The sequence below is a fragment of the Artemia franciscana genome, chromosome 9 (assembly GCF_032884065.1).
Source record: "Artemia franciscana chromosome 9, ASM3288406v1, whole genome shotgun sequence".
Lineage (NCBI taxonomy): Eukaryota > Metazoa > Arthropoda > Branchiopoda > Anostraca > Artemiidae > Artemia > Artemia franciscana.
Genome location: NC_088871.1, coordinates 22781666 through 22795918, shown reverse-complemented (window position 1 = coordinate 22795918; position 14253 = coordinate 22781666). Strand labels below are relative to the sequence as shown.

General features: G+C 35.8%; 1 protein-coding gene across 2 annotated transcripts in view; it reads left to right on the top strand.

Annotated features, from left to right (window-relative positions):
- The window catches only part of LOC136031153 (protein seele-like), a 66154-nt gene that overhangs the window by 30355 nt on the left and 21546 nt on the right, over positions 1 to 14253 (top strand). For both annotated transcript variants that reach the window (XM_065710481.1, XM_065710482.1), the window contains exons 3-4: positions 4916 to 5012; positions 14091 to 14206. In XM_065710481.1, coding sequence (XP_065566553.1) covers positions 4916 to 5012; positions 14091 to 14206 — 213 coding nt within the window. The remainder of the gene's footprint in view (positions 1 to 4915; positions 5013 to 14090; positions 14207 to 14253) is intronic.

Below are 14253 nucleotides of genomic sequence, written 5' to 3'. Positions count from 1 at the left end.
ACAAAAAAACTAAAAAGAAAAAAAAACTAAAAACTAATAAAAAAACTAAAAAATCTAAAAATCTAAATAAGCTAAAAAAGAAAAAAAAGGAAAAAAATAAAGGAGAAAAACAAAACTAAAAAACGAATGTATATACAGACCGGGACACCGGGATACAAATGACGACCGGGACACAGGGAATATAAATGACGACCGGGACACAGGGACACAACTACAACGGGGACACCGGGGGAAACAGGGGGATGTAAATGACGACCGGGACACCGGGACAGGGAATGGTCGATTAGCAATCGCCATCAACAAAGCTCAAGGGCAATCATTAGAATCATGAGGTATAGATCTGAATACAGATTGTTTTCCCATGGACCATTATATGTTGCATGTTCAAGAGTCGGTAAACCTGACAATCTATTTATATGCAAAGACAATGGGACAGCAAAGAATGTTGTATATTCGCAAGTTTTACGTAGTTAAAACCATATATATATATATATATATATATATATATATATATATATATATATATATATATATATATATATATATATATATATATATATCTATATTCACAGGTGGGACATAGGGACACAACTACAATGGCGCGTAACTATTATGGCGCGTAACGACTTACGCGCGCGGGGGGGCTTGGGGGGGGGCGCGAAGCGCCCCCACCAACTAGGTGTTGGGGTGGCGCGAAGCGCCACCCCAACAGCTAGTAAGTAATAAAAATATACAAATACAGAAGTTCGTTACGTAAGCTAATTCGTAAGTTACGTATATCTTTTACTAATAAAAATGTTCGTATAAAATTAAAAGTTCTAGTTGCCTTTTTAAGTAACCAAGAAATTGAGGGGGCAACTAGGCCTCCTCTCCCGCTCCTTTTTTCTCAAAATCATTCGATCAAAACTATGAGAAAGCCATTTAGCCAAAAAAAATGAAAATACAAATGTAGTTTTAATTATTCATCTGCGGAGAGCCCAAATCAAAACATGCATTGATTCAAAAACGTTCAGAAATTAAATAAAAAACGAGTTTTTTGAACTAAAAGTAAGGAGCGACATTAAAACTTAAAACGAACAGAAATTACTTCGTATATGAAAGGGACTGCTCCCTCCTCAACGCCCCGCTCTTTACGCTAAATTTTTTTGCTTTTTTATGAAGTAGAGTTGAGAGAACGTGTCAAACTCTAGCGTAAAGAGCGTGGCGTTGAGAAGGGAACAGCCCCTTTCATACACGGAGTAATTTCTGTTCGTTTTAAGTTTTAATGTCGTTCCTAACTTTCAGTTTAAAAAACTTGTTTTTTTTTTATTTAATCTCTCCTAAAAACAGGCTAGTGTACGAACAGAAATTAACAGAAATCTCACGTGGCAGTTGAAGATTCCTAAGACCAGCCATCAAAAAGTAATAACCGTCTGAAAAAAAGGTCCAAACTAATCATACATGTTATTCTAATAAATTTGTGTTGAACATGTAAAAAAGTCGTCCTTTACGACTTATTCTGTCAAGAAAAATTTGTATTACAATGTAAGACACATGCAAGGTAGTCACATCACGAAAACTAGATAAGAACCTCAATTCGAAATCTGATTTTGTTCGTTATTGGATCACATCAGAATGGAATCAATTATACTAGGAAAAATTGAGTTCTTACTTCTGGCAACTGTTGATTGTCTAGCTGAAAATGTAATCATTTTGTTCATACTAGATAAGAGAATGATTAGAAATTTCTATCCTTATGGTATGGTATACATCAAGTATTCTTTAAGGTGACATAAGTGTAAGGCCTGTTTACCGCTTAGCTAAGGAAGAATCTTCTATACGCAGAAATATAAACCGGGAAAGATGGCATTAAAGTTCTTTGCAATTAGCTTTGATAAGCTGTCAAATAAACCACGAAAGTTTATTGTTTTACACTTAGTTAAAGAGCTATAAGAACTTAAAACGACAAAAACTACTTGCAAAAGCTACCCGTCTAGTACGCGATTAGATAAAAGGTTTTTTGTATAAACGTGGTAAATAAAGTTTTTTCAACTGAAAGTAAGAAGCAACATTGAAACTTAAAACGAGCAGAATTTGTTACGTATATGAGGAGTACTTAAAGAGAAGCTTCGGATTGTTCTAATTAAACGAACATAGTGTTCCAGGAGTCATTTTTAAAAGATTAGGACATAATTCCAGGTGGACACAATGGAGCGAGGTGTTGAGGAGGAGCAACCCCCTCATATACGTAATAATTTCTGTTTGTTTGAAGTTTTAATGTTGTTCCTTACTATCAGTTGAAAAAACTCCTTTTTAATTTAATTTCTCATCGCTTTTTAAATAATGCCAGGAAATCTGGCTACTCCTACACGGGAAAATCCCTTCTCCCAAAGGATTTATTCTCGGATAAAGGATAATCCAGGTAAAAATCTCCACACGTAAAATTGAGGCGGAAAAGAGAAAGCAAGACATAAGAATTTTGTATAGTAATTATGACAAACTTCTCCAGTTTAAAATTTCCCCTGAAAATTTCACCCCGGAAAATTCCCTCCCCATGGAAAATTATCACCGAGGAAAATCTCACCAGCAGAAAATCCCCCCTCAAAAAAATGTATGCATACTTCCCAATAACAAATACTATATTTAAACAATAGGCGAATTTTGTAACTTAACGACGTATCCCCAGGGGCTCTGGGAGGGTCATGATATTCTCAAAGGCATAGTTATTCGGATTTCAACTATGCTGAACAAAATAGCTATCTCAAATTTTTATCAGACGATTTTGAGAGAAATGGGGTGTTAGAGGGGGCCTAGTTGCCTTTCATTTTTTTCACTTAAAAATGGAATTAGAACTTTTAATTTCCATGATCCCTCTCATGATATTATAGGACTACTCAGTCAATATGATCACCCCTGGAAAAAAAAACACGCATCCGTCATCTTTCTTCTAGCAGAAAATTCAAGATTTATTATTTTTTTCATGTAGGCGCTTGAAACTTCTACAGTAGGGTCATCCGATACGTTGAATATGATTTTATGATTTTCATTAGGATTCTATGACTTTTCGGGTATGTTTCCCCCCTTTTTAAAAAACAGGCACATTTTCTCAGAAAGAGAACTTACCCCTCAAAGACTCAACCCCAGAAAACTTGCTTCAGGGCAGCTAGTCGCAATCGAGAGCTTGCTTCTTGGAAGATCATCATTCGGGAACATAAAACATAGCTATGTAGATGCTTCCTCTGGTTGAAGAAACCCTGATGGGGCCCTGTGTGAAGAAACTATTAGTAGAACAATTATTTTTGCCGTCTCCAAATCGTTTTGACATGGTATCAGTTGCATTCTGGTTCTGAACTCATTATGGACAGATCATGACTATCTTGGACCAATTTTCCAACGATTTGCTACTCCCCCCTCCTCAAAATAGTTTTTTACTTATGTTCTGAGTGGAATTTTTTTTTTCTTGGACGACTTCTCCAGTAAAAAATTTACCTTAGGGACCAGTTTTCCCAGGGCGTGTTCTTTGCAGTCGAGTTTTTCAGGGACGCGTTTTTCTTGGGGATCGGTCTTCCTGGTGAAGTTTTCTGCAAAGACAAGATTTTCTCTGGAGTTGTGTTTTCGGGGCAGAGATTTCTGAGGTCAGTTTCCTTTGGAGACTAGTTTTCTCGGGCTGAATTATTCCTGGGAAAAATTTCCCTGGAGCAAGTTTTCCAAGGGCAATCTTGCAGGAGTGATTTTTCCATTAAGTAATTTTTAGAGTCGGATGGGAAGGAAAAGAAGAATTCCAAGGGGATTTTTGATGCACAAAAATGTCAGGGGTGGTTTGATGCACACAAAGGAATTTTAATGCTTGTAATCCCAATTAGAACGTACCAAATCATTTAAATTGGAAGATGGTCTAGATCTAACATTTTCCATTTTAATGAGAACGTCCTAAAAATTTCGATCTTAACGTTGTAATGATGAAAAATTTTCTGTGTGTAATATTGGTTAGTTTTTTTGGACATTTTAAGGGAACAAGAGTTTCAATATCGCTTAGAAAAGGCTGCATTCGAAATGTCACTGCATTCGATAATGATACATGTCAGTCATTTCGATATTAAGCTCCAGCCCTTAGGGGTCTAATGCGTACGAAGCCATTATATTGTCAGTTGGGGCATCATTAATGGAAAGAGTTAAGCCCTGGCTTGTGCGAGAAAGAAATATTTAAGTATTTGCAATATTGGGCAGGCTGAAGGGGATAGATTAACATTTTCTTTTCTTTAACTGATTGGAAATCCACTTTGTCACGGATGTATACGATAAAATTTTGATTTATCAGAGATGAACATTTCATGAAAGTGAGTGGTTGTGGCTATGATTTTTTAAACACTGAGTTTTTTGCTATTCGGATTGACAGAAACGGCACTTCTGTTTTTTTTTAATAGAATTGGATTCATTTTATAGGCGCTTTTCATTAGGCAAATTTTCTGACTTCATAGTTCAAATTTCCTTTCATATTCAGTGCCAAGTTGCATTGTGTTGTACAAAATAAGAACTAATAGGCTACCCTAAAATTACAAACAGAATTGTTCATTTTTGTTTTGTTTTTTGCTACTCATTCAAGTGAACTTCAACTCATTCTTCATCCTATACTTGAAACTGTCGGCAAAAACAATTCCATTCCGAGTAATTTCTGTTATAGTATAATAAAACTGCCTGTAGATATTCTTTGCTACTTTATTTGCTGTTTGTTGGATATATTTGACTGATTTGGCAAATGGAAAACTAATTCCAAATGGTTTATCTCATTTTGCAAATAAAACACTAATGCGTTCTAATAATGATCGCTTTGTTAGAATATCCAATCTGTTAAAATGTTCATGATCCGTATTGGTAAATATGATTATCCGTTCGCGTGGTAAAAATTAATTTTGTCATATAATATTTTTTCTTTCAGGTAGCTTTATTGAATAAATATCTGGGCTTTTATTCTCTCATCTTTATCCTGCAAAGTTGTCAGGTTTTGTCTAATCGCAAGGAATTGGAATGTCTAGGTAACGTCTTTAAGTCATATAATCTTTTTTCATTTTGGCCTATTAGGAGCTCATTTGCTCTGATGTTCAGTTAGACAATAAAACATTAAAGGATAGATGTGTAGATTGTCTTTTCCTCAATTGATTTGACATTTTATCTCCGATAATCACAGTTTATTTCATTGAAAATTAAGGACATACTAAAGAGTTACCAGATTTTGCTTCTCAACTAGAGTTTTACTTTAAGGACATTCGATACCAAAAATTTCATTTTGAGAGTCTTAGCATCGACTGACAGTCTCAAAGACAAAGGCGCCATTAGCAAGTTTTCTCAACACCACGGAGAGCTTCCAAAGCAATTCTGGTATAAATTGATAAGGATTTTTAGATGCGTCAACAGTTCGAAATACTAGTTTAAAACAAAAGAAACCTGTGGTCTCTTAATAATTGTTAAGCAAAACGCTGTCTAATTGTTAAGAATAAATAATGTGCACCCGGTAAGATTTCCACCAAGGCAGTTAGCACAACAGGAAACTTCAAAAGGTGTCAAGTTATTCAATGCCACTTCTTTTGAGTTGATTTTTAATATTTTCCTAGCAAGTATACAAGAAAATTTTTAGACCGCCCTTTCCTGAATTCTAAAAAAAAGATTCAGCTCCGATAAAAAAAAAAAAAAACTAAATTTATGCTTTCTAATGATGTAAGTTTCATTATATCTGAATATTTCTATCTCTGGTACAAAACTGGAGAAGTTAAATGGTTTTCCTAAGATTTTCGGAATTTAGGTGGCGTGGGCTTTTAGTTTTCTGTCATTTCTGTCATTCAGTTCTCTTATCTAAGCTATGCATAATATGGCAAAACCACCCAGTTAATTCAGAATAGTTTGGCCACACAAACTAAAAAAGCTTGTAATAGACGAGATAGGGAGATTCTTTTAGGTATTGAATAAAAAACATTTTTTTTTCTACTGAAAGTAAAGAACAACATTAAAACTAAAAACGAACAGAAATTATTACGTATATGAAGGAGATTACCCCCTTCTTATCACCTCCCTCTTCACGCTAAAGTTTATCGGGAAAAAAAAGTTACTTATTGTTCTAATTAAACGACCCTTGTGTTTCAGGAGTCGTTTTTATAGAATGGGGACAAATTTGAACCTAAGCGTGAAGAGCGAAGTGTTGAGGAGGGGACACCCCCCCTCATATACGGAATAGTTTCTGTTCGTTTTTAGTTTTAATGGTGCTCCTTGCTTTCAGATGAAAAAATTGGTTTTTATTTAATTTCTGATAATTTTTTTTAATAACGACAGGATATCTGGCTCGATATTCACGGAAAAATCCCCCTCCCCACGCAAATATCCTCTGAATAATTCAATCCTGGCGAAAATTTACCCTGGAAAATTACCCTTAACATCTCCACGTGTATAATTGAGTTGGTAAAGAGAAAGCAAGACATAAAGAAATTTCGTAGAGGAATTCTGGCAAATTCCTCCAGCATAAAATTTCCCCTGGAAAGTTCACCCCCGGGAAAATTCCCTCTCCATGAAAATTCTCCCCGTGCAAAATCCCCCCAGTAAAAAAATCGTCCTAACCTCCCCATCCAAAAATAATGTATTCATAATTCCCAATAATAAATACTATACGTAAACAATGGGCAAATCTTATAACTTAAAGACCTTTCCCCAGTTGCTGTGGGGTGGATCGTGTTATCTCAAAAGACATAGTAATTGGGCCTTTCAACTACTCTGAACAGAATAGCTATCTCAAAATTTTGTTTAGACGGTTTTGGGAACAAAGCGTCATAGGAGGGGGCCTAGTAGCCCTTCTATTTTTTGTCACTTAAAAACGGCACTAGAACTTTTCCTTTCCGTTAGAATAAGCCTTATTCTGACGTTCTAGGCCCATTGGGTCGATACGATCACCCGTGGAAACAAACAACAACAAATAAACACGCATCCCTAATCTTTCTTCCGGCAAAAATACAAAATCCCACTTTTTTGCAGATAGGAGCTTAAAACCTTTACAGTTGGGTGTCTCTGATACCTTGGATCTGATGGTGTGATTTTTATTACGATTCTGTGACTTTTAGGGGCATTTCTCCCTTTTTTCGAAAATGTGGCAAATCTTCACAGGCTCGTAACCTTTGATGGGTAACACAAGACTTAATTAAACTTATATATTTGTAATCAGCATAAAAATTCAATTCTTTTGATATATCTATTGGTATCAAAAGTCCGTTTTCTAGAGTTTCGGTTACTATTGAGCTGGGTCGCTCCTTACTTACAGTGCATTACCACGAACCGTTTGATCGAACGACCTTAAATAAGCGTGCTCTTTTCATAGTTGAAGTTTCCCTAAAGCTTCCTAAAATGAAGATTTTGAATATAAAAAAATACTGAAGCAATCATTTGTTTTATCTTCAAAAACTTTTGTAATTCAATTCTCCTTGCTGTGTTCTTTAATAAGTGGAACTTATCCCGGTAAATGGAATATTTACATAGCAGCTTGCTTAAAATACTTGTAGTTGAAAAAAAATGTGAGTTCAAGGAAAATCCAAGAAGCCCTTAAGGGTTAGCTTCCAGGTAACCTTAAAAGAATTTTTCTCGTCCCTTCAAAGTACGTTTTAAGGAATATATTCAAAATTGAAGTTTTCAGAATATTGAACATACAAATAGATTTTCCCTGAGAAGACAAAAAAACTGTCTAAACTTAAATCTGACTTCAAAAATGAATTTTAAGCAACGAGAATTAATATGTTTTTCTAATATTTTTTCTGTTTTGGCTTACCAAAGGGTATGGGACTAGAGTTCAGACTTTTTCAACTGTTGTGCATGGCTTTAAAGATGTTCGAAAATTCAGTCATCTTCCAGTTTATGCTTGTTATAAAATTTGAAGGGAGTGATTGACCCTATTCCCGTATAAGAAAGCAAAACCTTATACAGTGTTGTCATAACACTTTTACCTAGAAATGATTAAATTGACTAACAAGTAAGATAAGTGGGAAATGTTATAGATGCTATAAATTTGGATGCTGAAGTAGATGATGTAATAGATCTGATGCGATGAGATCCGCATCGCATTACGGAGATGTGATGTAAATTTCGTGACGAACATCCCATTTCAAAATTAATGTTATCTTGAATTGTGCTTTTTAGTTTAGGATGCCAGTCTTGGAATTAGTCAAGTTCTTAGAACGTCCTCTGTTTTTAGAACGACAGTCGAAGAGTCAATCAACCCTCTTTTCTGTTTGAACAGCCATACTTTGTGGAAGAATCGTTTGAGATTACCCTTCAAAAACGATGTGTTTCTTAATTAGATTAAACCCAAAAATTGACGTTTTTGGCTGATGTAAGAAGTGATATTCACACTTCAAAGGGATGAAAATCACCCAAGATAAAAAGTGGGTTTTCGTCCCCCTAAAAGTATGTTCCAATTTGTAATAGAAGGAGTACTTTATTGAAGATACAGAATGTTAAATGAAAATTTTTCACTCCTTTGACCATCTGAGCTCGATTACAATGCTGTTTATCCTAGCCCTTGGTTTACCTAAATACTATTAAATAAAAATCTTGGATTTTTCAGTTTCAAATTTTTTTCTAAGAGCATGTGTCGCCTCTGGACTCATTTTTTAAAATGACAAATAAAAAAGACAAGTTTCTCAGGAAGGTGAAAAAACTATTTATCGACGAAAAGGTTCATCAGAACATTGATACGAAAGGCTGTATCCATGGGAGGGCGGTAGGGGGCCTGAATCCCTCCCCCCAAAGCAATCCGTCCGACTCGTAAAAATGTTGCAAAAACACATATAATTTTTTTATGGGTTTTAAAAGTTTTTTGTAAACCCTATAGTAGGCTACCACCAAACACCAACCCCACCCCCAAAAAATTACACACGACACAGCTGTTTGGAGTATAGTTAGCTTTACGGCTCTGCAATTAAGGAGAAGTTTGTTTTGTTTAGGAAAAGTAATTATTTCTATGATTGAAATAGCGCATTAAACATATAAGATTATTTTACGAAATATTATACTAAAAATTACTTCCAACTGACCCTAGGTACCCTGGGTTGCGTTGATACGTTTTTACCGGGGTTTTCGCGTCGTGTAGCAAATCTTTAGCCAATATATTTGCACCATATGCCCCATCTAATAGAGTTTTCTAAAAAAAAAAATTCATTTTTATGAGTGATCGACATATATTGGAACATAAAAATACTCGTATCCTGTCCTAAAAAGCCCAGGCTATAGAAAACAAGACCCAAGAGCTCATATGGCACTTGTGACGAGGCCAGAAGAGCTAAGAGCCCATATGGTATGAGCTCTAACAAAATTCTAAGAATCAATAGATTGATTTAAAAGGAAAATCAGAGGCTTAATGCCGGTCGGGATTTAAAATAAGAGCTCTGAGTCATGATGTCCTTCTAAATATCGAAATTCATTAAGATCCGATCATCCACTCGTAAGTTATAAATACCTCATTTTTTTCAAATTTTTCCTCTTCCTTTAGCCCCCCAGATGGTCGATTCTGGGAAAACGACTTTATCAAATCAATTTGTGCAGCTCCCTGACACGCCTACCAATTTTCATCGTCCTAGCACGTCCAGAAGCACCAAACTCGCCAAAGCACTGAACCCCTCCCCCCAACTCCCCCAAAGAGAGCGAATCCAGAACGGTTATGTCAATCACATATCTATGACATTTGCTTATTCTATACACCAAGCTTCATTCTGATTCCTCCACTTTAAGCGTTTTCCAAGATTTCCGACGTCCCCTCCAACTCCCCCCAATATCAACAGATCTGGTTGGGATTTGAAATAAGAGCTCTGAGACATGAATTCCTTCTAAATATCAAATTTCATTAAGATCCGGTCACCCGTTCTTAAGTTAAAAATACCTCAATTTTTCAATTTTTTTCAAATTAGCACCCCCCAGCTCCTCCACAGAGAACGGACCCGTTCCAATTATGTCAATCACGTATCTAGAACTTGTGCTTATTCTTCCAATCAAGTTTCATCCCTATCTCTCCACTCTAAGCGTTTTCCAAGATTTCTGTTTCCTTCCTCCAACCCCCTATGTCCCCGGATCCAATTCGAGTCGAAAATTGAACATCTGAGACCTAAGGTCCTTCTATATATCAAGTTTCATTAAGATCCGATCACCTATTCGTAAGATAAAAATACCCCCATTTTCATGTTTTCCAAGAATTCTGGTTTCACCCTCCAACTCCCCCCAACGTCACAGGATCTGCTCGGAATTTAAAATAAGAGCTTTAAAGCACAAGATCCTTTTTAATATCAAATTCCATTAATATCTGATCACCCGTTCGTAAGTTACAAATACCTCATTTTTCCGAGTCACCCCCCAACTCCATCAAAGAGAGCGGGTCTGGTCTAGATATGTCAGCCACGTATTCCGTTCCACCTCCCATAACTGCTAGTTAAAAATACGTCATTTTTTCTAATTTTTCAGAATTAACCCCTCCCCCCCAATTCCCCCAAATAGAGCGGATCCGTTCAAGTTTCATCCCGATCCTTCCACTCTAAGCGTTTTCCATGATTTTAGGTTCCCCCAAACTCCCCCCCCAATGTCACCAGATCCGGTCGGGGTTTAAAATAAGAGCTTTGAGACACGATATCCTTCTAAATATCAAATTTCATTGAGATCCGATCACCCGTTCGTAAGTTAAAAATACCTAATTTTTTCTAATTTTTCAGGATTAGCCCTCCCCCCGAACTACCCCAAAGAGAGCGGATCCGTTCCGGTTATGTCAATCATGTATCTAGGACTTGTGTTTATTTTTACCACCAAGTTTCATCCCGATCCTTCCACTCTAAGTGCTTTGCAAGATTTTAGGTTTCCCCCTCCCAACCCTCCCCCCCCAGTGTCACCAGATCCGGTCGGGATTTAAAATTAGAACTCTGAGACACGATATCCTTCCAAACATCAAATTTCATTAAGATCTGATCAACCGTTCGTAAGTTAGAAATGCTTCATTTTTTCTATTTTTTCCGAATTAACCGCCCCCACTCCCCCCTCCAGATGGTCAAATCGGGAAAACGACTATTTCTAATTTAATCTGGTCCGGTCCCTGATACGCCTGCCAAATTTCGTCATCCTAGCTTAACTGGAAGTGCCTAAAGTTGCAAAACCGGGACCGACAGACAGACAGACCTACAGAATTAACGATTGCTATATGTCACTTGGTTAATTCCAAGTGCCATAAAAAATAAACGAATTAAATGGAAGCTTAGAATAGCTATATACTGTCGTCAATCATTGATTTGTACGAATAAAAGCTCTGATCATCTTTGTTTCTTAACAAATCAGACATTACATCAAGAAATTGTTTTTGTATGGATTGTTTCAGCATAACATGTCGGTTATTTGAACACTCATGCGCTTTTCACTGACGTGACATCTGCCATCATCACATTGGATGAAACACTTAACACCTTAGTATGATTCCAGGGCTGATGAACTGAAGTTGAAAAAAGTAATACATACAAAAATAGAATACGTCTTTCAGCTTCAGAATTGCAAATAAGAACAGAAGAGATTTTTCGTTTGCAAATTTTGACTCTGGATGGCAAAACAAACGATATTGCACCAATAAATCTGATCTGGCCAAAGGTCCAAGATGCAATAGTCATACAACTAGACTACGTGCCATTTTGTTTACCTGCTAAACATGTAAATATAAAACGAGATTAAGCCGGTCTCGGAGTCGAAAAAAAACGATGCAATTGATGTTTAAACCTGACTCTGCTCCATTTTTAGGGCACTATTTTTAATCCAGTCTGAAAACAAAGATGTTTCTTATGATTAAATTCTCTATGATCAGTCTTGTATCGTTGCTTAGAAAACCTAACACACATGAAATCGGTGAGTAAACTTTGCTAGATGGACTTGAGGAAACGAAATATAGACTGAAAATTTAATTTATTTAAAAATAACCCTTACTTTGAACGCTAGAATGGAAATGTGGTACTAAGCGAAAGAATTTTCTAATTTTGATGTCTTTCTCCGTCTCCTCTGAATCAAATTTCTAGGAAACAACCTTTTAATTGAAAAAATATTACAGAAAATTAAAATTCGAGATTTCCCTCTCTTTTCCCTGAAAAAAAAGAGTATTTTTGCATGACCAATCTTGGATATGTTATTGAGCGAATTTTTCTGAGCATTTTGGTGCCGAAAACATATCTGTTGCTCAAAACCTGGTTCAAAACCGTATTTTTACCTGACTAATACTGACTTACATGACAAACAAAAGAAGCTGAGCTTTTTTTTTGCTTAGAACAACCTAACACGAATTCAAATTATGCAAAAGACTCCGTTTTTGTATTATTCACGTGACGACCAAATCGACAATTTATTTGAAATAGTCCAAAGGAATCAATGACTTTTTTTCTAAATAAAAAACCTATGAGCAGGAAGAAGAACGGTAAAGGAAAGGAAAAAAAAATAAACTTGGTTAAAACGTGGAAGCTAAACAGCTTCGGTGAAATATTAAACCGTTAAATTGAAATAAATAAGTGTGCAGTTCTTTAGAACTATTGAAATGTCTACAGATGCAAAGAAGGGAATTCAAAAATCCTTTTGGATTCTACCACAATCAATTATCAAATTAGGAAGTTTGGCGAATTAATTATGAAGTAATTCTGGAGTGTGTGTTTATTTAAGTTCAAAGTTGCCTTTTTTGATGTATTGGGAATCGCTGAGTTTAACTCTGTTAAAGTATTGAGTAGTTTAGAAATAGTTCCTTCCTACCAATTAGGAAAAGAACTAGCTGGGATGCGTTTGATGCTGTATGCTCTCGATAGATACTAATACCATGATTCCGCGTTTGCCTAAAATCAAGGGACAGCTTCCCCTCATACGTGTAATAATTTCTGTTTGTCTCAAGCTTTAATGTCGCTCATTACGTTTATTTGCCGAAACTTGTTTCTTATATTTTATTTTGTTTGTTTTTAAACCATACGTGGGTTTATCCTAAATGGAAGGAAGGCTACCGCCCACTCTTTAATTCAAAGTTTAGTTTTGCATGTCAATACTTCGAGAAAAAAAAACTTATTTAGTGTGTTTGCTTTTCGAAGGGGCATATAATTATCCGAAATCAACTATTGTCTCTTCACACTAAGAGGGGAGCTTTTGCCCCCTTAGCACTCATACCACACATTTCACCATGTATTATACACCACTGTACAAAATTTCATCAAGCCTCAACTGAATCAACTTCACCCCTTTTGAGAATCCGGCAAACCACATCAGGCTCGCAACTTTTAGTACTTAACTTCAAACATACCGAATATAATGCTTGAAATCGTCGTAAAAAACTGATTCTTTTGATGTATATATTGTTGTTAGATTCTTTTTGTAAAGTGTCAGCTACAATTAGCATGAATCGCTCCTTACTCATAGTTCGTTGCCACGTTCAAATGCACACTTAATGCATTATACCCAAATTTTGATAAAAAAAAATGATTTAACATATTATAAAACAAAACCAATATCCGAATCTCGGCAAGGCTGTATCTAAAAGACATACAAGACTGGCTACCAAAAAAGCGAGATTAGAATTAAATACTTGCTTTTGATATGATTTTATTTTTATGGATTGCCTTTTTTGTTAGTCTTAGCTGAACTTGCTTAAAGTAATGATGTTTGGACTCTTTTAATGTTCGTTTTATTTTTAATTTTCTCTGTTTTTCGTAAGTTGATTTTACCTTTTTGTACTTTCACGTTTTGATGAGAACAGCTATTTGATAAATAGCTGACATTTTTCTTTTCTCTTTTTTTGCAATTCACTGTGATGGAAAGGATGTGTGATTTCCGTTGTTATTTAAGTTGGGGCTCATAACCTGGGTATCGTGGACCCAGTCGATAGAAACATATAAGGAGGCTCATGTGGTTGTACATATTTTAACGTGTTGACTGTATCTTAAGTGTAATTGCTTCTTAGTTATTCATTTCAGTACGCATACAAATTTTATTCTGAAAAGCATCAGTGATCTTCACCTTATTAGTAAAAGGGTACGTTGAACCGAGAAAGTTAGGAACCTTCTCTCATATGTGCTTCGTACTATTTTTATTTTGTTTTTTAGTGTGCCAGAGCATAGTAAATGAATTAGAGGATGAGGTATCCAAAGTGGATCCTAAGAAATTAATACAAGTTCGAAGCTACCGTTTAGATGCCGAAGGAAATCCTGCACCTACTTCTGTAAGTGTAACGACTTGTCATTTTATCCTTCCAATTACCCAAAAATA